At 34.9% G+C, this 22897-nt stretch overlaps 3 protein-coding genes and 1 non-coding gene across 5 annotated transcripts; 3 read left to right on the plus strand and 1 right to left on the minus strand.

The window, feature by feature from the left end:
* The first annotated feature begins 426 nt into the window (after positions 1 to 426).
* On the plus strand, positions 427 to 511 carry LOC113792406 (small nucleolar RNA snR60/Z15/Z230/Z193/J17). Its single transcript, XR_003474800.2, has one exon. It is a non-coding gene; the product is annotated as a small nucleolar RNA snR60/Z15/Z230/Z193/J17 (small nucleolar RNA).
* A 1578-nt stretch (positions 512 to 2089) lies between these two features.
* On the plus strand, positions 2090 to 3256 carry LOC113798452 (uncharacterized). Of its 2 annotated transcripts, none has more exons than XM_027348997.2 (3): positions 2090 to 2484; positions 2542 to 2676; positions 2731 to 3256. In XM_027348997.2, exons 1-3 carry the CDS (start codon positions 2436 to 2438, stop codon positions 3171 to 3173), a joined length of 627 nt encoding a protein of 208 aa, XP_027204798.2. In that variant the 5' UTR covers positions 2090 to 2435; the 3' UTR covers positions 3174 to 3256. The 2 variants fall into 2 exon arrangements, with proteins under 2 accessions (XP_027204798.2, XP_027204806.2); XM_027349005.2 differs by having other exon boundaries at positions 2745 to 3256.
* On the minus strand, positions 3232 to 14246 carry Col4a1 (Collagen type IV alpha 1). Its single transcript, XM_075824745.1, has 22 exons — positions 14101 to 14246; positions 13968 to 14028; positions 9637 to 9900; positions 9480 to 9569; positions 9328 to 9417; positions 7823 to 9262; positions 7585 to 7761; positions 7330 to 7525; positions 7157 to 7273; positions 6913 to 7092; positions 6797 to 6846; positions 6652 to 6738; positions 6363 to 6591; positions 6217 to 6297; positions 6017 to 6157; positions 5654 to 5958; positions 5292 to 5597; positions 5118 to 5232; positions 4985 to 5062; positions 4417 to 4923; positions 3833 to 4356; positions 3232 to 3756 (listed from the first exon to the last, which is right to left on the minus strand). The coding sequence occupies exons 1-22, from the start codon at positions 14226 to 14228 to the stop codon at positions 3502 to 3504; spliced, it is 5421 nt and encodes a 1806-aa protein (XP_075680860.1). The 5' UTR covers positions 14229 to 14246; the 3' UTR covers positions 3232 to 3501.
* A 1171-nt stretch (positions 14247 to 15417) lies between these two features.
* LOC113798414 (uncharacterized) lies at positions 15418 to 22742 on the plus strand. Its single transcript, XM_027348954.2, has 21 exons — positions 15418 to 16371; positions 16449 to 16502; positions 16571 to 16894; positions 16951 to 17091; positions 17150 to 17273; positions 17326 to 17435; positions 17498 to 17560; positions 17622 to 17720; positions 17784 to 18737; positions 18794 to 19276; positions 19332 to 19484; positions 19542 to 19656; positions 19714 to 19775; positions 19832 to 20462; positions 20524 to 20712; positions 20765 to 20880; positions 20943 to 20982; positions 21041 to 21166; positions 21225 to 21491; positions 21557 to 21974; positions 22039 to 22742. Exons 1-21 carry the CDS (start codon positions 16249 to 16251, stop codon positions 22610 to 22612), a joined length of 5166 nt encoding a protein of 1721 aa, XP_027204755.2. The 5' UTR covers positions 15418 to 16248; the 3' UTR covers positions 22613 to 22742.
* The last annotated feature ends 155 nt before the right edge of the window (positions 22743 to 22897 follow it).

Here is a 22897-nt window from a genome sequence, read left to right on the forward strand (position 1 = left end):
ATTTGCGCATGCTTTTTGCCAATTTTTTTTCTTTTCGCTGTAAAATCCACGTTTTCCGTTTGTTGGAAAAGAAAAAAACGTGCATTCTCGATTCGATGATCATTTCGGTTCATTTTGATTTCATCGTTCGTTTTGGTAAGTTGGGTCCAACTTTGATATGAGTTTTTTTCCAAAAACTCTAATTGAAAATTCAATGATGACCATATTTGCTACTCTCGAGTTATTCGATGACGACTTTATCTACCACCTATCCGTGTTTCATCTGATTTAATTAATTTTATTAATTCTTAAAGAAATCAGTTCTTTCATGCTATTAATCTTGAGAAATTTTTTTTCTGTCTAATTTCAGTCACTAATTCAAAAAAGATGTTGGATAAATAAGGGATTCAAAGTAAGTAAATTATTGACTCTTTTTTTCTTCAAATATCCTAGAAAATGATGATAATATAGTTCATATGAACATTAATGATTGTAAAAATCTATCTATTTTCGCCCCTATCTGATTTTATTATTTTTGTTTTTCTTAAAACAAATTTTTGATTTTTGAAATGATTTTCTAATGAAATTTTGTTTTGTTATAGCAATCCCGATTTGAAAATGGCAATTCAATCGAATGGTTCGTTCTAAATGGTAAGAATAAATTCACTTATTATCCCATTTGCTTAAATCTGATGATTGTTACACCAAGATCTTTGACGAAAAAATGATAAAAGTTATTTGCTATGCCTGACTCTTTTAGTTTTTTTCCAATTCAATCAAAAAGTTCCGATTTTTTCACCTTGTTTTTCACTATTTCCCTATTTAGAATCAAGCGTGTTCAATGGTGGATGAATGGGTTTCATTTTGGTTTCAAAGAAAAGGTAAGCATTTTCTTTTTGTAAAAAACATAAACGTTTAACTAAAATGATGTTGAAAATCAAGTGGGAATCTATATGAACACTGTGATTATAGAATTGAATCAAAAAAAGATATTTCTGATTTCTATTGGACAAAATACCCCTTTTTTAACTTGCTTTTTTTCTATTTTTTAATTCGATTTTTTTTCTTCCATTCATTTTAGGTTAGTAATCGAAACTTGACCATTTATTTTGATGTGAAAAAAAACAATGATGAGCAACGATTTTGCCAGATGAAATTGTCAATGATTATGCTAAAATTTAAGCCCGATTAGTCTTTCTGAATGTTTTTTTTTCACTTCAAATTGAGATTTTATTGCTTTTTTCTTGTTATATTAATCTTGTTTTACCTGAAAATATAGAACCTGTTTATCGCAACTTGTTATTGTAGTCCCAGGTAAGTTTTATATCCAACCATTTTTTCACATAATCTTTTCAGTATATGATGAATTATACATGAAATGTAGGTTTTAGGGACATATGAAATCTATTATGATTTGATCATAAACCTAGCTGATTTTTGTTTGCAAAACTTGAAATTTTTTCTCAATTTTTTCAAAATTAATAGATCATTTGTGTTTTTTCTTAGGAAATTATTCTAGATGGATTTTTGGTATCATGCGATATAGGAAAATGGTAAGTTTTTTTTGAGATTGTTGTGCAAAAAAAATTATAAACTGAAAATGGATGAAAATGATAATTATGTTTGAACTGTTTTAAATGATGAAAAGCGCAAACATGTGAATTTCTTCAGCTGATTTTTTTTGTTTGTTATTAAATTCAATTTGAATTTTCATTATTCTTGTTTGATTTTAATTTTTTTTCTTTACATTTTTTTCGTTCATTTAGGATTGGATGATCGGTTTTTTTCTGGATATGATTGTAAGTATAGGAAATTTTGAACGGCTAATGTTTTTATTTGGATTGTGAAACATGATGACCTAAGGCAGACAGTGAATTACCACATTGATCGAATAAGATTTTCTTGTAAAAATTTTATTTTTCGTCAACTGAATTTCTTCAATCTATCAATTTTTTTTCTGTTGGATTTAAATTCAATTTTTTATATTAACACTTATTTTTTTTCAATGTATAGGATTCCCTCAAATTCTATGGCCATCGAGATCCGTTCCCTTCTTCAATCATCTCATCATCATATCTGCCTCAAATGGGTCAAAGCTCACGTTGGCATTGAAGGTAATGAAAAAGCTGACATCCTGGCCAAGGAAGCAAGTCTGATAGAAAATATCTCATTTGACTTACTCCCCATGTCGTATGCCATGAGGATTCTCAGAGCCGGATTGGACGAAGGTTGGTGCAGTGAGTGGAGTCTCACGAGTGACTTTTTTCAACACAAATTTCAACCCATGTGAAATGGCATTTTCACAAATGAAAATTATAAAATCGCAATATAGAAGCTCATTAACTGCAGATAGCCATATAAAAGATTTTAAGAAAATTAATGATGAATTCATCAACACAATAATAATTTCGAAATAAAGTAAAATTGAAAATTGAATTCAATTTTTAAATCTAAAAATGCGAGTTTATCGTAGAAAATCTACGAAAAATTTAAAACAACTAGATGGTAATGTAGAACTCAAAGAATGATTTAATTTTCTTAATCAAATATCTTTTTATTTAGACCGTAACAGACTTAAACTTATTGAATTGGTCAAACAACAGAATTGCTACAAAGACGGCAGAGTTCTTAAAAAAAGAGAAAAAGAAGTGAATGATGAATCTTGGAAATTAATTGCAAAATCTATGAATATGAAAGGTAAGTTTTGTAATTAAAATTAAAGAATTTAATAAAACAAATAAAATAAAATAGTTCAATTATGCAAGTTTTTTTGGTCAAGATATCGGGAAAATTATATGGTTCATTTAAAAAATAGATTACGTAATCCATCTTTGGATCGAATTCATCCCGAATTATCGTTTTTGGACGACGAACTACCAAAAAAACCAAAGCACGAATGGGCAAAGATAAAAAAAAATTACAACCGTCATCTAAGACGAAGAATGAATGATGATTCATTAAAAATTCTATACCCCGAATTAGAATTTTTAAAAGATGAATTACCAGAATTCTGTGAACAATCGTACGTTTTGTTTTTATTAAAAAAAATAACATCAATTAGATTGGATATGACAGAATATCAGCCCGACTTTACCAAAATTAACGACGAATTCATCAACACAATGAAATATTTTTTGATTTTTTTTTTGAATATTAAATTAAATAAAACAAAAAACATTTATTATTTTGTATAAAGAAATTTTCCAATCTGGTAAATTTAACCCTTACCACTCTGAACAACAAAAAAGTGAATAAATTCAAATTTTTTTAAAATTTATTATTTGCATTTTTATTTAAATTGGTCATCATCATCATTAGTGTTTGTTTAACTGATTCGTTACATCATTGTGTGAATTATCATGAAGAAAATAATGTTGTAAAATGTGTGAGAAAGAAATTGACAAGAAAAAAGAAGAAAAGAAAAAAAAACATACTCATAACAAAAGAAAGAATCAATCATATAACTTAGCGAAAGTAGAAATAATTTCATCAATTTTTTTTTGCTGGTTTTTGTTTGTTGTTTCAGGGTTTATAGCAAACAGCACAACGACTTACTTTGCTACGTAAATTACCCGATTTTAATGTTTCACTAATTGGTTTTTGAAATTCTTTACCCGAATCGATTGTTGTTAACCAGAAACTAAATTTATTAGCAAAAAAATGACAACCACCAGCCGCACCATTACATTCGATGAATGGTGTTGCACGAAATTCTTCCAAACAACTACCTGGACTTGATAATGATTGTCCACCACCTTCAGCACCAGCACCGGTATGCTATTTGTTTGTTTGAAAAGGGGAAATTCAAATTTTTAAAATTTTTGTAATAAAAATGAAATTTTAAAGAAATTACCATAGCAAAACTATAACCAATCCAAAGTTCAGTCCAATCTTGTGGACATTGTGGTATTGATACTGTTTGACTATGAACAGCAATCACATTACTTGGTGCTTCACAAACAACACAACGACTTATATAATTTTGTATAGCTGCTTCTCTAACGGGCATCATTGGTTTTGGTGCATTAGTTGTTAACCAATATGATTTATCATTACGACTTGCATAATTACAAACACTATTCGAATCACAAAACAAAAATGGCATTGTACTGAAACGTCGTAAACAAGAACCGGCAAATCCTAAATCTTGACTATGTGCTTTTTCATTTCCTTCAATATATAGAAGACTATAACCATCCCATAATTTTCCCATTCCATTTGGACATTCTGGTATTGAACTTTGTTGACTATGTCGTACTAATAATATACCGGTAAAATAATTTGATGCCGAATCACCGGGTAAACCATCAAATCCTCTTGGACCTTGATTTCCTTTGGGTCCTGGTGGACCAGGTATACCATCAAATCCTCTTTCACCTAGATAAATTTGATTTTGAGTTTTTAAATTTCGAAACAAACATATACAGAATTACCAACCTTTTGTACCCGGAAATCCAGGTAGACCGGGCATTCCTTGAACTCCAGGTGGTCCAGATTCTCCTTTTTCTCCTGGAATTCCAGCTGGTCCAACATAACCTTCACGACCTGGAAATCCAGGTTCACCTTTGTCGCCTTTTTCACCGGTTATTACTGGTGCAACGCAAGAATCACCTTTATCACCAGGCGCACCTTGTGGTCCAATCAATCCGGGCATTCCAGGTCTTCCAGGTAAGCCAGGTTCTCCTTTTACACCAAGTAAACCTGGAACTCCTGGCCATCCGCTGTCACCTTTATCTCCTTTATCGCCAGTCATTCCTTCATTACCAGGCGGACCAGGTTGCCCTGGAAGTCCATCTTTTCCATTCGCGCCAGGCATTCCTGGCAAACCTCTATCACCTTTCAATCCAGGAAGTCCTGGTAATCCAGTCAAACCTGGGTTTCCTTGCAAACCCGGAGTTCCTGGAAATCCGGGTTGACCAGGAAAACCGGAATCACCTTTATCTCCTGATCATTGAAATATTATGATAAAATCAAAATTTTTATCGTAAATAAAATTAAGACAAACCTTTGATTCCAATGCCTGGTGGTCCAGTAGGTCCAGGCATTCCTGGCATTCCAGGCAAGCCACGATCACCTTTGACAACTGAAAACAAAAAAATTAGTCAAAATAATTTTTTTTTCATTAATCTGGATTCCACCTTTTCCAATATCTGAGCATCTTGCATCAAGTCCAGGCTCACCAATATCACCTTTTGATCCAGGCAAACCAGGTTGACCTTGTGGTCCAGGTGCACCAGGAAATCCTGTATCACCCTATCAAAAAAAACAACCAATTCAGAAAAAAAACAAATTTAATTTACCAAATATTTTACCTTTGCTCCAGGAAAACCAGGAATACCATTCAAACCACGATCACCTTTCATTCCTGGAATACCAGGTAATCCTTGTAATCCTTGATCGCCTTTATCACCTTTTTCACCGCCTCTACCGGGTAAGCCAGGATCACCTTTTTGACCAGGAAAACCGGGCAATCCAGGTAATCCAACATCACCGGATACACCTTTCAATCCAGGAAAACCAGCATTGCCCATTTCTCCTTTTTGTCCGGGAAAACCTGGAAGTCCAGGATTGCCACGAGGACCAGGTGGGCCATAAGGTCCTGGTTGACCAGTTTCACCCTTTTTTGATGAAGAAAAATTTGAGTTTTTCTATAAAAAAAAACAAAGTTGTTTACCTTTGGTCCTGGAAATCCTGGTAATCCTTGAAGACCTTTATCGCCTTTAGGACCGGGTAATCCATAAAGTCCGGGTGGTCCTGGATTTCCAGGATCACCTTTATCTCCTTTAATACCTTCCAAACTTGTTGCTGGAATTCCAGGATCACCTTTCATTCCTGGTAAACCAGGCATACCGGGAACTCCTCTTTCACCAGGCAATCCAGGAGCACCCGGTTGAATACCAGCATCTCCTTTATCGCCTTTCATTGCTACATCACCGGGTGGACCTTGTGGACCGGGAATACCGTGATAACCTTTGTCACCTGAATCACATGATAAGTTGAAAATAATTTGAATTTTCTGAATCTAGATTTTATTTACCTTTTGGACCTTGAATGCCTTTTTGACCGGGCATTCCAGGCATTCCAGCATATCCTTTGTCACCTTTAAGTCCAGGCATTCCATCTACGCCATGTTGGCCTGGCAAACCTGGTGGTCCAGGTATTGAATCACCTTTTTCTCCTGAAATCAGAAAAAATATTCAGATCAGTAAGTAATCGATTAAATTTTGAAATTCAAACCTTTCATTCCGGGTATTCCAGGCATCCCATCTCGACCAGGAGCTCCAGGATTTCCTTCTTTTCCAGGCATTCCAGGTAGACCTTAAATTTTGAATGATTTTGATCAATCATTTATTATCATGAATCAGTTTTTTTTTCAATCTCACCAGATAAACCAGGAAATCCTCTATCGCCTTTTTGTCCAGGTAGACCATGCATTCCTGGCTGTCCAAATCGACCAGGATCACCTTTATTTCCTTTCATACCATCACGACCAGGGAAACCAGGAGGACCTTCAGGACCGGATAATCCAGGAAGTCCAGGTTCACCAATATCACCTTTTGTTCCGGGAATACCTGGTATACCAGGATATCCAATATCGCCTTTTATTCCCATCTAACCGAAAAAAACCCGAAAATAATTATCATTTTTTTTTTCTTCAAAATGTATACTAACAATTCCAGGATGACCTTTGTTGCCTTTTTCTCCAGACTGACCGGGTGGACCCATATCACCTTTTGGACCAGAACTACCAGGTATACCCTAAGAAAAAAATTTCGTTAAACAACATAATTGAATAATTTCTTTGATTTTTACTTACAGGCAAACCAGTTCTACCAGTTCCAGGAAAACCTTTATCACCCTTTTGTCCTGTTTAATAGAATTTCTCATTATGTTGCTGATAATAATAGAATTTTTTAAAATTAAATAGCATACCCGACAAACCAGGTGGTCCAGGAGTTCCAGGTTGTCCAAGCATTCCAGGTTCACCGATTGGTCCTGGTATTCCAATTTGTCCTTTTTCTCCGGGCATTCCAGGTGGTCCTTGTGGACCTGGAGCACCAGGTAAACCATCAGTACCTTTTTCACCTTTTATTCCAGGATATCCAGGCAATCCTTTTTTGTCGAAAAAAAACGTTGAATTTTTTTTAAATATTTTCAATGAAAAAATTTTGTTTACCATTTTTTCCATTCAATCCTGGTGAACCACTTTCACCGGGTTCACCTTTGGGTCCAGGAAATCCCATATCACCAGGTGGGCCAGTATAAGTTAGATCACCAGTACAATCCACATTTCCTATGAATATTCAAGACATGATATAAATAATGACCAAGCGCATTTTTTGATTATACCTGGTTCTCCTTTTGGACCCGGGAAACCACGATCTCCTTTATCACCACGTACTCCAGGTGGACCGGGTTGTCCGGGTAAACCATCCAAACCAATTCCTGGTTCTCCTTTGGAACCTTGTAAACCAGGCATACCAGGAATACCTTGTTGACCATGTGTTCCTGGAAATCCCGGAAAACCTTTATCTCCTTTATCGCCCTATTTTTAAATAATTGATAAATAATTCAAATTTTTCAACATAATTTTAAATTACATACTTTAATACCCATTAGACCTGGTAAACCTGGTGAACCAGTTCTTCCATTCAATCCATGTTCACCTTTATCGCCTTTGAAACCACGTTCTCCTTTTTCGCCTTTTGGCAATGATGAGATAATTGCCGGTTGACCTTTGTCACCTTTAGGACCATCTTTTCCAGGCAAACCGGGATAGCCCTTGAATTTAAGGTAATTTAATTTTAAAAATTATCACATTTGGATAATTTCAATTTCTCACCCGATCTCCTTTGAATCCAGGAAAGCCTGGAATAGCATCATCACCTCTTGGTCCAGGTGGTCCCATCGGACCAGATTCACCTTTTAATCCTTGAATTCCCGGCAAACCATCTCTTCCACGATCACCTTTTTCTCCTTTAATACCCGGTATGCATGATGAACAAGATCTACCTGAATCACCTTTCGGTCCAGTAAGTCCCGGTAAACCTGGTTGTCCTGGTCTACCAGAATATCCTTTATCTCCTTTTTCTCCCGGAAAACCTGGTGGTCCAGGAATTCCATCTTTTGAATCGCCAGGTATTCCACGTTCACCTTTTTGACCTCTGTCGCCTTTACTTCCAGGAATTCCATTCAAACCTTTCATGCCGTCAAGCCCTTTTGGTCCAGGTATACTAAATCCAGGATCGCCTTTCATTCCAGGCTCGCCTTTACTTCCAGTCAAACCTGGTAAACCGGGTGGGCCGTCTACTCCAGGTTTACCCGGATATCCAGGATCTCCTTTGTTTCCTTTCAAACCCATTGGTCCTTCTCTTCCAGGTAATCCTGGCGTTCCTTGTCCTCCAGGCGGTCCAGGTGGTCCTCTCGGCCCCATGTCACCTTTGATACCTGGCATTCCTTGTGATCCAGGCAAGCCAATATTTCCTTTTGGTCCAGGGGGTCCGGGTGGTCCTGGACGACCTTGTGAACCTCCAGGCATACCAGGCGGACCTTGTATACCTTTTTCGCCGCCCCAACCCATAGGTCCCAAGTCTCCTTTTGTGCCTTTAATTCCAGGCAATCCAGGAAAACCAGTTTCACCACGATCTCCTTTGTATCCATTCAAACCTGGCAATCCAGGCATTCCTTCTTTGCCACGACTTCCCACCGGTCCTTGCGTACCTTTATCGCCTTTATCACCGACTTGGCCAGGCGGGCCACTTCTTCCAGGTTCACCATCAAAACCAGGATCTCCTTTCGGTCCAACTTCACCTTTGTCACCTTTATCACCAGATGGTCCTTTGACAGTGATAACTTCCGTACCAGGTGGTCCAATTGATGGATCTGATTTTGTGTAGCATACAACTTTGTCTCCTTTATCACCACGTTCGCCTTTGACGCCTTCTATACAGACTCCCATTTTGCCAACTAGGCCCATCGGTCCAATATCACCTTTGTCTCCTTTTGATCCAGGATATCCAGGCAAACCTCTTTCGCCTTTTGGCCCTTCAAAACCCATCGGTCCAGGTAAACCATTGGCACCATCTCTTCCAGGTTCGCCTTTTTGACCTTTATCTGATGGTGAAGTTGCTGGTTCACCTTTATCTCCTTTTGGACCATATGGTCCTGGCTCACCAGGTGGACCAGGATTTCCAGCACGTCCTGGTAAACCTGGTTTTCCGTCTGTACCATTACATCCATCTAAACCGGGATAACCTCTTGGTCCAGCAACACCAGGAGCACCCTTATGAAAAACAAAATTATTTTATAAAACATCATTTTACAAAGAAATATGAAAAAATAATTTACCGGCAAACCTGGAATTCCAGGATAACCAGGCATTCCCATTTTACCACGATCTCCTTTTGGTCCTCTTGGCCCTTCTGGTCCTCTAGAACCCTGTATAACCAAATTTTTTTCTTTAGAAATTCATACCAAAATCTAATTAATTGAAATCATACCTTAGGACCACGTTCACCAGGTGCACCTTCAATACCAGGATGTCCGGTTAAACCTTGTGGACCAACAGGACCAGGTATACCAGGTGGACCCTATTTTTCAGATCAATTAAAGTCAATAATCGCAGCAAAAAAAAACAAAACAAAAACAAAAACTTACTCTTGATCCTTTTTCACCAATACAATTACAATCACCGGATACACATGATCGTTGTGAACAAAGACGTTGTTGTGTATTATTACGATATTGATTACAACAACAACAAATAACAATAGGATCTTGGCTAGTTGGATCACAACGACAACCAAATGGACTTGGTTCACATCTTCTTTCGGCACAAATAGAATTTAATGTTCGGGATGGATCCCAACCATATGTTGGATAACCAGTATATTGTATATCTTTTGGTATCGTATCATCATTCTTAATTTTATTTTTTGGCAATGCAACAAGAAAGAGGGAAGAAAAAAATTAATCATTTCATTTTTTTTGCAAATAAAAATCAACATTGAAATTGGTAATAAACTTTGGAAAAATAAACATTTGAGAAAATCCAAACCAGATGAATCAAACAAAGAAGGGAAATATAAAAAAAAATTTCATTTACAAAAATCTTATTTATCTAAATTTTATAATTTTTCTTTCAAATGTTTATTTAGGATGTTTATTTTGTTTGTTTATAATGTTGAAGCCAATTTTTTTCACTCGTTTGGTTTTTGTGTGATCAAAAAAAAATATTAATCCAAACTCGTCTACCACAAAAATGTCTAAATGCAAGGAAAATGTCTAAAAATCACATCATCATGTCATGCAGAGCGATGTTTTCACTTTTTTTCTTGGTTGATTTGGCTGAATTCTTACAGAATTTTTGTTTTTATGGAAGAAAAATTCATATGTAAAACTTGTCTATGTTTATAATAATAAGTAATGAATGTTTGAATAAAATTATGTTATTTTTAAATCTCATTATCAATGTTCAATTAGACAAATCGAAAATGATTCCTGAAAAAAAAATAGGAAACGAATCAAGAATTTCTTCTTTCATTACATTTGATTTCCAAATACGGAAAAAGGATTTTCACTTTCTCACTTTAATGGGAAAATGCAATGGACAATTTGTAATCAACTTTTGATCAACTGTAAATCGTCTTTGAACATCATGCATCATAAACAACGATAACGATCGAAAAACAAAAATATCTATTTATTAGTCATAACAAATAAATATTTTGCTAACCTAAACAGATTTTTTTCCTTGATTTTTGATTGGAAAAATATTTGAAATCGATCCAAATGGTTATTTTTAATTTTTTTCCCCAATTTTTTTTGAAATTTGATTCGAATCTGATTTTTTTTTGTTTTTTCCATTCAATTCTGATAAAGTGAAAGAAAAAAAATCTCATCATAAACATCATAGATGTCGGCAACGACGGCAACGATGACAGACAAATGTAAAACATTTTCGGAAAGAAATTTTCGAAAAAAATAATCTAATCAAACACGTTGTTGTTTTGTCCTTTAAAGTTGTAGATTTCCAATTTTTTCCTGACAAAAATAAATCGAAAAAAAATCTATTTTTTTCTTCGATTTCATTGAATTGATGGTGTCACCAATGATTCAATGATTGATATGATTATCATTGATCGATTTTGTGTGTGTGAGATTTCAATGTGAGAAAAAAAAATTTATTTAGGTTCCCAAAACTGATATTTTAAGCGAAAAAATCTAAACATAATTTTACATGATTGATATGAAGCGGTTTGTTTTTGTATCGTGAATTGAAATTTTGATAACAAAACAAAATTTTTGAAATTATGAATAACAAACGGCAAGAGAGAAATTCCTCGAAATTGGAAAAGTTTTCATTTTCTTACACATTTTCGATTTCTGTAGTGGACAACCCGAAACAAAATCAAACGGATTCAAACCAAAAACAAAAAACATTGATTGTCCTCATTTTCCGGGTTTGTCTGTTTGAATATTATTGTGCAAACCTAAGCAAAAATTAACAGATAAAAAAGAATTTATCATCATTACCATTATATTTCACATCATTTAAATCAAATCAATGCAATTTTCCATAGAAAATGTCTTCATTCATTCATTCATTTAATGCGATTAAATCAATGACACACTGAATGACTGACAGACATGAAGAAAAATAGCAATATACAGACAGAACAAACAAACAAACAAGCAAAATCATTAACAAGGTACTCATGATGTTTCATGTTGTTGTTGTTGTTTTTTCATTCATCATTTCATCATAATCATCAACAACAAACAAACAAAATGGATACATTTGTAACAATTTTTTTTTTGCTTCTAATGATAATCATATTTCGACCGAATCAATGAAAACATTATATATGATGATGATGAAAAGAGGGAATAAATCATCAAATCTAAATCCAAATCTAAATTGAAAAACACAGAAGAAGAAAGAAAGTAAATTGTTTTAACATCAAAGTCACTATGGTTATTGATAATAATGATGATTTTTATCAATGAGAAAAATTAAGCTAAAGATGAAAAATGAAAATGAAAATGAAGTTGGACCTTAACCAGAAGATTCTTGTTCAGGCTAAAATTATCAAAAAATTTTTAATTTACCATAAAAAAAAAACAATGTTAAATGATTCGTGTGATGTAATTTTTCATCATCATTTTGTTTCCATCATTTAGTTAATTTCCCTCAGTCATCCTCCCCCCTAAAACATGATCTTATGTTTCTTTGTGGTTGATGAATTCGGAAAAAAGAAAGAAAGAAAGAATCCGGTAGTGAATGATGCGCGAAACGAAAAAATGCGAAACAAAAATTAAAATTAGATTTTAAAGAACCAAAAGATTTAAGATTTGCTTGATGATGATTGTTTGTTTGTTTGTTGGCTGAACTGTTGTTAGTCAAACAAAACATGCACAAGATAATCATGATTATAAACTTTGAACTAATTCTAAATATAAATTCTGAATTTTAAGAATGCTGAATAGGACAATATTCATTGTTGTTGTTGTTGTTATGATTATGATATAAATTCAACAACGGAAAATAGAAACCATCAAGAAATAAAAACAAACAAACAAAACAGAATCTGAATTTTTTCATTGACATTTATCATTTTCAATGATCAATATAAACCGATGGACCAACCGGATTGTTATTTTTTTCAAAGTTTGATCGATCGATTGATTGGTCGGTTTTGTTTTTTTGTTAAAAATTTTATCAAATCTTTTTTTTTCTTCAAAACAGATTTTTGGTTAATTCTGTGTTTTGTTTACATTATCACATTAATAATGTACATTACATCAATTTATTTAGTCAAATGATAATGATGAACATGTGTACGATTCGAAAAAATAATGTTTTTAGAAAAAAATTCATTTGCTGATTCCCATATACCCATTATCCATCCACCCACCCACGCTTATTCTTTTGGGTCAAACAAGTTCAAATTTGCTGTGTCATAAAAGTTCACATTCAGTTAACATTGCCTTTAATGGATTTTCTAGTTGGTCGATCTTTCAAGAAAAGAAAATTCGGCCAAAAGAATCTTATGTTAGTAAGCTAATGGATGGGTGTTTGGTTGGTTGGTTGGTTGGTTAGCTGTTGTTAACTTCTTTCATTAACGAATTGGTTTCTATTTAGCATATTTTGAAAACAACAGACGATATGGACTTTTCTGTCTTTCTGTCTTTTGGATGTTTTTTGATTTGTTTTTGTTTTGTTTTTGCTTAATTACTAATAAATGATTGTCGTCTTGTTTATCGTAGAAATCAACAAGAGAAAATCAAAAATAAATACAACCGAAAAGCGGAAAATTGTTGTCAGACAACCAGAAACAGAAAAAAAAACTTGCCGAAAATATGAATTATTGGTTAGTTTGTGTAATGATGATGATGACAACAACCATATGATTAATCATTATTGATTGATTGAATGGATGGATGGTCCATCTTAAAGTCAGAAAAAATCGGATAAAATTACATTGAAATTTTGTGAAAATTTTTTTTCACGATTCAAGCACAAATAATGACAGGAATCGAAATGTGAAAAAAAATGTCTCAAATTTACGGAAAGAAATGTCAATAGTGAAAGCGAGAGAGAAAAGAAATGATTATCCTTGATGAATGTAATTGGATATTTTTTGTATGTTTCTCTTTGAATCGTTACCGAATTGATTTTCCTTTAATCGATCCATTTTGCCTAGCGGAAAAAAATGTAAAGGATAATCAAATTTGGAAAAATTGGTTGCTCAGTTCTCATAAGGACAGAACAAAAAAAAAAACAGACATCGATTTGAATCGCAAAGAAAATGAAGAAAATTTGTTTATATTAATGATGAGGAGATATCTTATGGGGATAAACAACGATTTCTTTTTTAAATCAAAAGAAAAATTTATCAATTTTTTTCGCATGTGTTATTCCAATGAAATTCACATTTTTTCCATTGAACGTTTCAAAAAAGAAAGAAAGAGAAAGTCAAACTTACAATACAATGCACAGGATTTATTATTATTGACAGTGATATTGTTGAAATGGCTAGTGTGATCCTGGAAATTAAACAAAAAAATTGAAATTTTGTTTTGAAAAGTTTTTTTTTGTTCGGGGAAAAAACTACTCACCAAAATAATAAATATGATGATGAAAAAATTTTATAACGAAATTTTTTACTAAAATTATCAATTCTATCCATAAATAATAATGGATTTGAATGATATTGTTTTTCATAATGATGATGAATATTTTTCATGATGAAAATTTTCAAAAATTACTTTTGTTTACATCTAAAATTTTTGAAATTTGGCAGCAAAATTGTCAAATGCATTAGGTCACAAAATTAAACATAGCTTGATAGAAAAATGAACACAAATTAGAAAAAAAGAAAATGGCAGTAACAGGTAAATTTCAATTCTAAATCAACAAGTGAAAACAGCATCACATCATTGTTGTTGTTGTTTTTATCGTTGTCAATAAATATTGATTTAAAATAAAAATTTGGCAGGTTTTTCATTGAAGAAAAAAAATGGTTAAATGCAGAAAAACAACAACAACAAACGGAACATCCGTTTATTGGATTCGGATGTATATTTTTTGTCAATGAATGAAAGAAAAAGAAAAATGTGTGGATAAAAAAAATATATCCACCAATTTGATAATGAGAATCCAAAATCAAATCGCTTGTGTGTGTGTATTGATGATGTATGCCCCTTATTTAGCTGATGATCACACAGGAGCCTTTATTGAATGAATTAGATGTTGATGTTGATGAATTTTGCCAATCTTTCATCATTTGAAAGCATACACACACACACCCATATGTGCGTTCATTCATTCAATTAATTTGAGAAAAAAATCTTAATGTTGCTGGCTGGTTAGTCTGTTTTGGTTTAGTTCAATTACAAATTCATATCAGACAATTACAACCAACCCAGAAAAAAAAGTAGGAAGACACCCAAACACACACACACAAAAATGTCGGCATTGATGATGATGTTTCATTTTCTGGTTCATTTTCAACTAAAAACCAAAAAGGAAATCTTATTCGAGGTTGATTAAGTTCGGGTTATGTTGTGTGTGTGTGTGTGTCTATGCGTATATATCATTTAAAACATCAAACAAAGACGCAAAGAATAATCTTCCACCAGCAAAATTCGAGAAAAAAATAATCTTTGGGAAGACGCAGAAGATGATGATGTTTAAAAAATTTTCTGATAATAAAAAAAAAATAGAAAATGCAAACCGCGCTTTCTTTTTCTGGTTTGTGATTTTTTTTTTGTTTCTTCACTGTAAACATATCAATTTTTTTTTCGGGAAATGATGATTTTGTCTTCTTCTTCTTCTACTAAACTCTCATACTCCCCCTTCAGTTTTGTTCATTTTATTTATTTATATGTTTTGTTTGAAATAAATCCAAACATTTTATTTTTTCATGATTTTATCCAGGCGTGGTCGGCACCCAAAGAAAAGTTAAGTTTATTCTTTTCGAAAGATATGAATGAATGAATACACACACACAACACACAAACAAACAAACATAATCATTTACCATCCGCATCATCTTCTGAAACATATGTGTGTGTGCTAATGGATGGATATTTGAATCCCAAATTAAACAAATTGGATTGCCGTTAGTTCAGATGAATATCAAGCACACCCACAGATTCAGCTCCACCTGATAATACGCCCAGCTTTATTTTATTTTTTCCTTCAACCAAAAAAGTAATGATGATGAGTGAAAGATTAAAACAATTGTAAAATGTGTATGTCTCTGGTTTGTTCACAACAATTTGAAATAATCATCAATTTGAATGATCAAAGAAAAAAAGAAAAACATTTTTTTTTTGGTTGATCAGATTCAAACTACCACATCCAGTATCCGGTGGTAGTGTATGACCATTGTCAACCAATATCATCATCATCATCATAATCACCGGAATCAATCATGTATTGATTGTAAAAAAAATTTGTTTCTATTAGTTTTGTTTGTTTTGTAATTGATTTTTTTCCTTTTCCTCTTCGTTTTGTCATCGAATGTGTTCACGTGAATTTTATTTTGTTTTTAATTGAAAAAAGTTTTTTGTTTTTATAATGTCAACATCGATATTTGACATTCATCAATCATTATCATCATCATCATGAAACAAAAACTGTCAACAAATTTTAACATATGAATATGATTGTAGAATAAATTCAATCAAATTTTATTAATCTACACTGCCTTTAGTTTTGAATATTTTTTTTTTCTTTAAATTCATCAATTTAAAATTACGATGATGAATTCTTCACAAATATTGTATTCATTCATTTTATTATTATTTGCAATTGTTTTTCAATTAACCATTACTGCCGCTGAAGCCGATTTTCCGATATCACCACCACCACAGGATAGAAAGGTTTTTTGCTATTGTCGTGATTGAAATCAAAGTTAATAAAAAAAAATTCTGACATCTTTTTCATTTTATCAAAACAGAATTGTCAATGTTTTGCATCAAAATGTTATTGTATTGGAGCAGTTGGTGAACCGGTAATAAAGATTTTGGAATAGATTTTGGAAAAAAAATTCTTAGCATTTTTGTTTGTGTGTGAAAACAGGGTAATCCCGGTATTCCAGGTCTTCGTGGTGTTCAAGGTCAACCAGGAACTACAGGACTACCGGGTATTCCAGGAAATGTTGGTGAATTCGGATTACCAGGTGATATTGGTGATATAGGACCGAAAGGTATTCGTGGTGATATGGGTATACGTGGATTTGATGGTCAAATTGGTATGGCTGGTTTGCCTGGTCTTCCAGGCGAAATGGGATCACCAGGTCTTGATGGTTGTAATGGAACTGAAGGAAGAATGGGTCTTCCTGGTCCAACTGGATGGCCGGGTAGTCCCGGTCATCCAGGCTATTTTGGACCAAGAGGTCCGAAGGTAAAAAAAATCAAATTGAATCAATTCATTTGATTAAGATATATACGATTACATAGGGTGAACCTGGTGATGGTGGATATAATTCATTTGGAACTAAAGGAGATTCAGGCGATCCAGGTCGACCTGGATCTCCCGGCATTTCTGGTAGATCTGGTCCGCCTGGTATTCCTGGTGATCCTGGATCACCTGGTAAAAGGGTATGTAGTAAAGCAAAAGAATTCTTGAATTCGATTTGATCTTAAAATTTAATCCAAGGGACAAAAAGGAGATTCTGGTGATGTTGGTCCTCCAGGTTTACCTGGACCTGAAAGTCGAGCACCTAAAGGTTTAAAAGGAGAAAAAGGTCCAGTTGGTGAAATCATTTATCTTGCCATTCAAAGTAAACCTGAAATTATATTGTAGAAAAAAAATTAATTTATCAATTTTTTTAGAAAATGATACTATCATACAACCAAGTGCACAATCAAAAGGTGATAAAGGCGAAAAAGGTGAAAAAGGAATGAAAGCATATCCTGGTATTCCAGGCCGAACCGGAATAACGGTATATGATGATTATTTGAATATGATTTGAATAAATTTTATCATTCTGCTTTTTTAAAAAAGGGTTCGAAAGGCATTAAAGGTATCCAAGGTCAAAAAGGCGATCGTGGTGATGAAGGACCAAGAGTAAATTATCAACTTTTTTCAAAATATAAAATTTGCTAATTATTAATTGTATTACAAAAAGGGTGAACAAGGAATTCCCGGTCAAACTGGAATTTTTGGCGAAAAAGGACAAAAAGGAGAACCTGGTCTTGAAGGTTTAGTTGGTTATATGGGTGAAAAAGTAATTTAAAAAATATTCAATTCTTTCAATGATAGCTAATTGTTTTGTGTGGATTTATTATAGGGTGATCGAGGAGATCAAGGTATTCCTGGAAGGCCTGGTCCTCAAGGTGATCCTGGCCCGAAAGGCAAACTAATTGAAATTGGTGTATCGTTACCTGGTCCACCCGGTATACAAGGTCCACCCGGTGAAAGTGGATTTCCTGGACCATTTGGTCCTCCCGGTCCAATAGGTTCATTCGGTTATCCTGGAAGTCCCGGTGAGCCTGGTCCACCTGGCAATGATGGATTACTTGGAATGCCAGGACTTAGTCCGATTGGTGATAGAGGTGATGATGGTTTGCCTGGCAGTCCTGGATATCCTGGTCGTGTTGGTTTTCCAGGAATTCAAGGCATTAAAGGAAATAAAGGTGAACAAGGAATTACCGTAATTGGTCCACGTGGTGAACCTGGAACACCAGGATGGTATGGATTGCCAGGTTTGCCTGGTATTCGTGGTGATACTGGCCAAATCGGTGATCCTGGTTACCCTGGCCAAGGTGTACAAAAAATGGGTCAACCTGGTGAACCAGGATTGCGTGGTGAACAGGGTGATATTGGCGATGATGGATTGAATGGTTTGCCTGGAATACCAGGTGTCAAAGGTGAAAAAGGCTGGGACTGCATCTCATGCCCACCGGCAAGAAATGGAGAAAAAGGAGAAGCTGGCGAATCTGGCCGTGATGGATTTCCAGGCGCACCTGGTTTTGATGGCGATTCTGGTCCGCCCGGTCCAAAAGGCTTAAACGGAATTGCGGGATTGCCAGGATTGCCTGGTGAAAAAGGTGATCCTGGTAGTGAAGGAATTTATGGTCGAAAAGGACCAAAAGGTGATCCAGGAGAAGTCATCTCTCCAGGCGTTGTTACCATTGGTGATATTGGTGATAAAGGCGAACAAGGTGAACCTGGTACAGCAGGAGCTGATGGAAAAACTGGTGCTTCTGGTCTTCCTGGTTTGTTTGGTTTGAAAGGCGATCAGGTTAGATATCGTTAGTCAGTATTGATTAGATTTGAATCTAATAATTTATTTTAAAGGGAGATTTTGGTTATCCTGGAATTGCTGGACAACCTGGACCCGATGGAGTTCCTGGTATACCTGGTACGCCTGGTGAAAAAGGCACAACAGTTTATGGATTACCTGGTTTGCCTGGTCTGATGGGACAAAAAGGACTGAAAGGAATGATTGGTGATTATGGTTTTAAAGGAATAAAAGGTGATTCATTCTCTGCACCTGATCCATTGCAATTGCTTGCATTCAAAGGAAAACGAGGCCCACCAGGTCCACAAGGTGACAGAGGTGATCCAGGAATTCCCGGAATACCAGGAAAAGATGGCACGAATGGATTGCCTGGAATGCCAGGATTTAAAGGTGATCCAGGACGAAACGGTATCGTTCGGCCAGGTCTGATGGGATTCAAAGGTTATCAAGGTTTTGCCGGTGATCCTGGTTATCGTGGAAGACAAGGAACACCAGGATTCCCGGGAAAACCAGGCCTACCAGGATTTCCTGGTGAAAAAGTAAGTTTTCAAAGAATAATGTGAAAATAAATTTTCAACTGAATATTAATGAAAGGGTTTGATGGGAGATACTGGCGATGATGGCATAATGGGTGCACCTGGATTACCTGGAAGACCTGGACCTAAAGGTTTTCCTGGTGATATTGGACAAAGAGGATGGATAGGATTGATTGGAGAAGCTGGAGATCCTGGAATTCCAGGACCAAAAGTGAGTTGCATAATTCTCGATTCACCATCATAAATACAATGATTTATTTGATAAAAGGGAGATGTTGGTCGGCCAGGTCTTCCTGGTTTTAAAGGCGAAAAAGGATTAATTGGTATTTCGATACCAGGTCGACAAGGTTTACCCGGTAAAACTGGTCGTGATGGAATAGATGGTAACAATTCTGTTTTTTTTTCACAAAAATAGTCGATAAAATCAATTTTTTTTACAGGAGAAAAAGGTGATCCAGGTGATGATGGATTTCCAGGAGCACCAGGAATGTTTGGTCCTAAAGTAAGTCGAAAATTTTAAAATACTCGTTTCAAAATCCATTTTTCCAAATTCGAAAGGGCGTCATCGGTGATATAGGAATAAAAGGTGAAATTGGTGAAATCGGTCGACCGGGTAAAGATGGATACCGTGGATTAGACGGTTTGGAAGGAGCACCAGGATTGCCAGGCTTAAAAGGTGATCCGAATTTTGGTTTACCTGGTCCAACTGGTGTTCCCGGTGCACCTGGTTATTTTGGAGCGAAAGGAATGGTTGGTGATGCTGGTGATCCTGGTTTACCGGGAATTTTTATCTCACTTCCCGGTGAAAAAGGCGAAATTGGTGATTCAGGAGATCCTGGTTATCCTGGACCAAAAGGCATATCAGTATATGACAAAGGAATAAAAGGAGAAATGGGAGATCCTGCACCTCCCGGATTACCTGGTAGAAAAGGTGAACAAGGATATTCTGGAATTCCTGGTTATAAAGGAATAAAAGGTGAACCTGGACAAGTTTTTCAAGGAATACCCGGCCTCAAAGGTGATCGTGGTAATTTTGGTAGAGCCGGATTACCAGGTATGACTGGCCCGAAAGGAATGATTGGTGAATCTGGAGATCCTGGAATTAATGGTCCTATCGGAGAACCAGGATCTATGGGTGAACCTGGTCGAATGGGGCCACTCGGTACGCCAGGATTGCCTGGACTTCCTGGTAAGATTCAAAAATACAATTGGATTTTTCAAAAATTTTATTGATTATAATTGAAAAATAGGATTTTCGGGTCTTAAAGGTGAAAGCGGTCCGCCTGGTTATCCAGGAGAAAAAGGAAATCGTGGATTACCCGGAATTCCTGGTTTGATGGGAATTGATGGAGAAAGAGGTGAACCAGGATTAGATTCACAAATCAATTATAAAGGCGATCAAGGTGATCCAGGTCCAGTCGGATTACCAGGATTAAAAGGTTTTTTACCTAAATAATTTTAAAATATGAAATTGATTCATTTTTTTGAAAGGAATGAGTGGTGATTCCGGTTATCAAGGTGTACCCGGTTTAAAAGGTTTTATAGGTGATCCAGGATATCCAGGATTACCGGGACTTGATGGTCTTATTGGATACAAAGGCATACAAGTAAGTATTGAGCACTTTAAATAAAGAATTTCAATATATTTACAAACAAAAAAATTTTCAAGGGTGATCGAGGTTTACCTGGAAGAGTTTACAACATAACTGGTATGTATGACTGTTATTCGGTTAATAATAAAGCAATGAATAATAAAATGTTATGTAGTTGCTCAGCCAAACATGCCGGGAGATCCTGGATTACCAGGTTTGCCAGGTACGCCTGGTAAACCAGGACCATTTGATGTTGGTGAAAAAGGCGAAAGAGGAGTACAAGGAATGCCTGGAATGCCTGGTAAATTTGATTTTTTTTTGTCTAATCTTCATTAATATGATTTGAAATGTTTTCGAAGGAAAACCCGGTATGAAAGGTCAAATTGGACCAACTTCAATGCCAGGAGTTCCAGGTATCAAGGGTGTGATCGGGGATCCAGGATTACCGGGAATGATGGGAAGACAAGGACTTCCTGGACGTGGTTTGCCTGGTATTCATGGCTTGAAAGGAATGAAAGGTTTCAAAGGTGATCTTGGTAATATTGGATTACCCGGAACTGAGGGACAAGTTGGTTTACGTGGTGATCCTGGATTACCAGGAATACCTGGAAATCCTGGTTTACAAGGTAAGTGCTAAATATTTTTTTGTCAACATTCATTATTTCATTACTTTTAAATGTTCTTATAACAGGAATCAAAGGATTTAAAGGCTATCCTGGTGATTTTGATCGTAACAAAATTGTAATCATAAAAGGAGAAAAAGGTGACTTTGGTGATCCAGGTCTGCCAGGATTACGTGGAAGATCAGGAGCTCCCGGTTTTAAAGGAACTATTGGTGATAAAGGAATGGCTGGAATGCCAGGAAATCCTGGTTTACCTGGTTTGAAAGGGATACAAGGCGATACCGGATTTATTGGTTTTAGTGGAATGCCTGGACCAAATGGTGATCCTGGTATACCAGGTCAAAAAGGTGTCAAAGGTACACGATCAAAAACAATGGGTTATTATTTTACTCGTCATAGTCAAAATATACATGATCCATCTTGTCCGAATAATTCAACACCAATGTGGAGCGGTTATTCACTTTTATACATTATGGGCAATGAAAAGTATTTAGAAAAAAATTGAGTAAATTTTCCAGGAATAATTTTTTTTTTCCTTTTTTTTTCATAGAGCACATGGTCAAGATTTGGGAAGTCCTGGCAGTTGTCTTCGTCGTTTCAGTACAATGCCATATATGTTCTGTACAATCAATGAAGTTTGTAATTTTGCATCAACCAATGATTATAGTTATTGGTTAAGTACAGATGAACCAATGCCAATGGATATGCGTCCAATTAAAGATGATCGTATTCGAAATTATATTGGAAGATGTTCAGTTTGTGAATCAACTACACAAGTGATTGCCATTCATAGCCAAAATACTATTGAACCATTATGTCCAGGCGGTTGGCAAAGTCTTTGGACTGGTTATAGTTTTTTTATGAATACAGATAGTGGTGGTGAAGGTAGCGGTCAAACATTATCATCACCTGGTTCATGTTTAGAATATTTTCGACCAAATCCATTTATTGAATGTCATGGACATGGTAGTTGTAATTTATATAGTACAGCTAATAGTTATTGGTTATCAACAATCGATAATAATGATCAATTCAGGATACCCGAATCAGAAACATTTAAAGCTGGTGATTTGACAAGAAAAATTTCTCGTTGTCGTGTTTGTATGCGTGGTTTAACAATGTAATTTTTTTTTTCTTTCTTTCTTTATTTCTTTCTTTCTGAATTTTCAACAACAATTATAAATTTCTAATTTTTTTTTGTTACTATATTAATTTTATTTATAATTTGAATAAATTTTTCTGTTTAAAATCATATATGTTTATAGTAGTTCTTTTATTATCATTCTTATTTTTTACCACAAGTTTTTTTTTATAAACCGATCACACAATTGTTTTTCCAATAAACAAAAAATCTATTGTTATTCAATGTTCTGTATTAATCGATGTTTTTCGCTTGTTCTTCTTTCACT

Source organism: Dermatophagoides pteronyssinus, unplaced genomic scaffold, assembly GCF_027571235.1.
Source record: "Dermatophagoides pteronyssinus isolate colony J.1.1.1.1 unplaced genomic scaffold, Derpt_VIB-CSIC_2022.12 sq0002, whole genome shotgun sequence".
In the NCBI taxonomy this organism is placed as follows: domain Eukaryota; kingdom Metazoa; phylum Arthropoda; class Arachnida; order Sarcoptiformes; family Pyroglyphidae; genus Dermatophagoides; species Dermatophagoides pteronyssinus.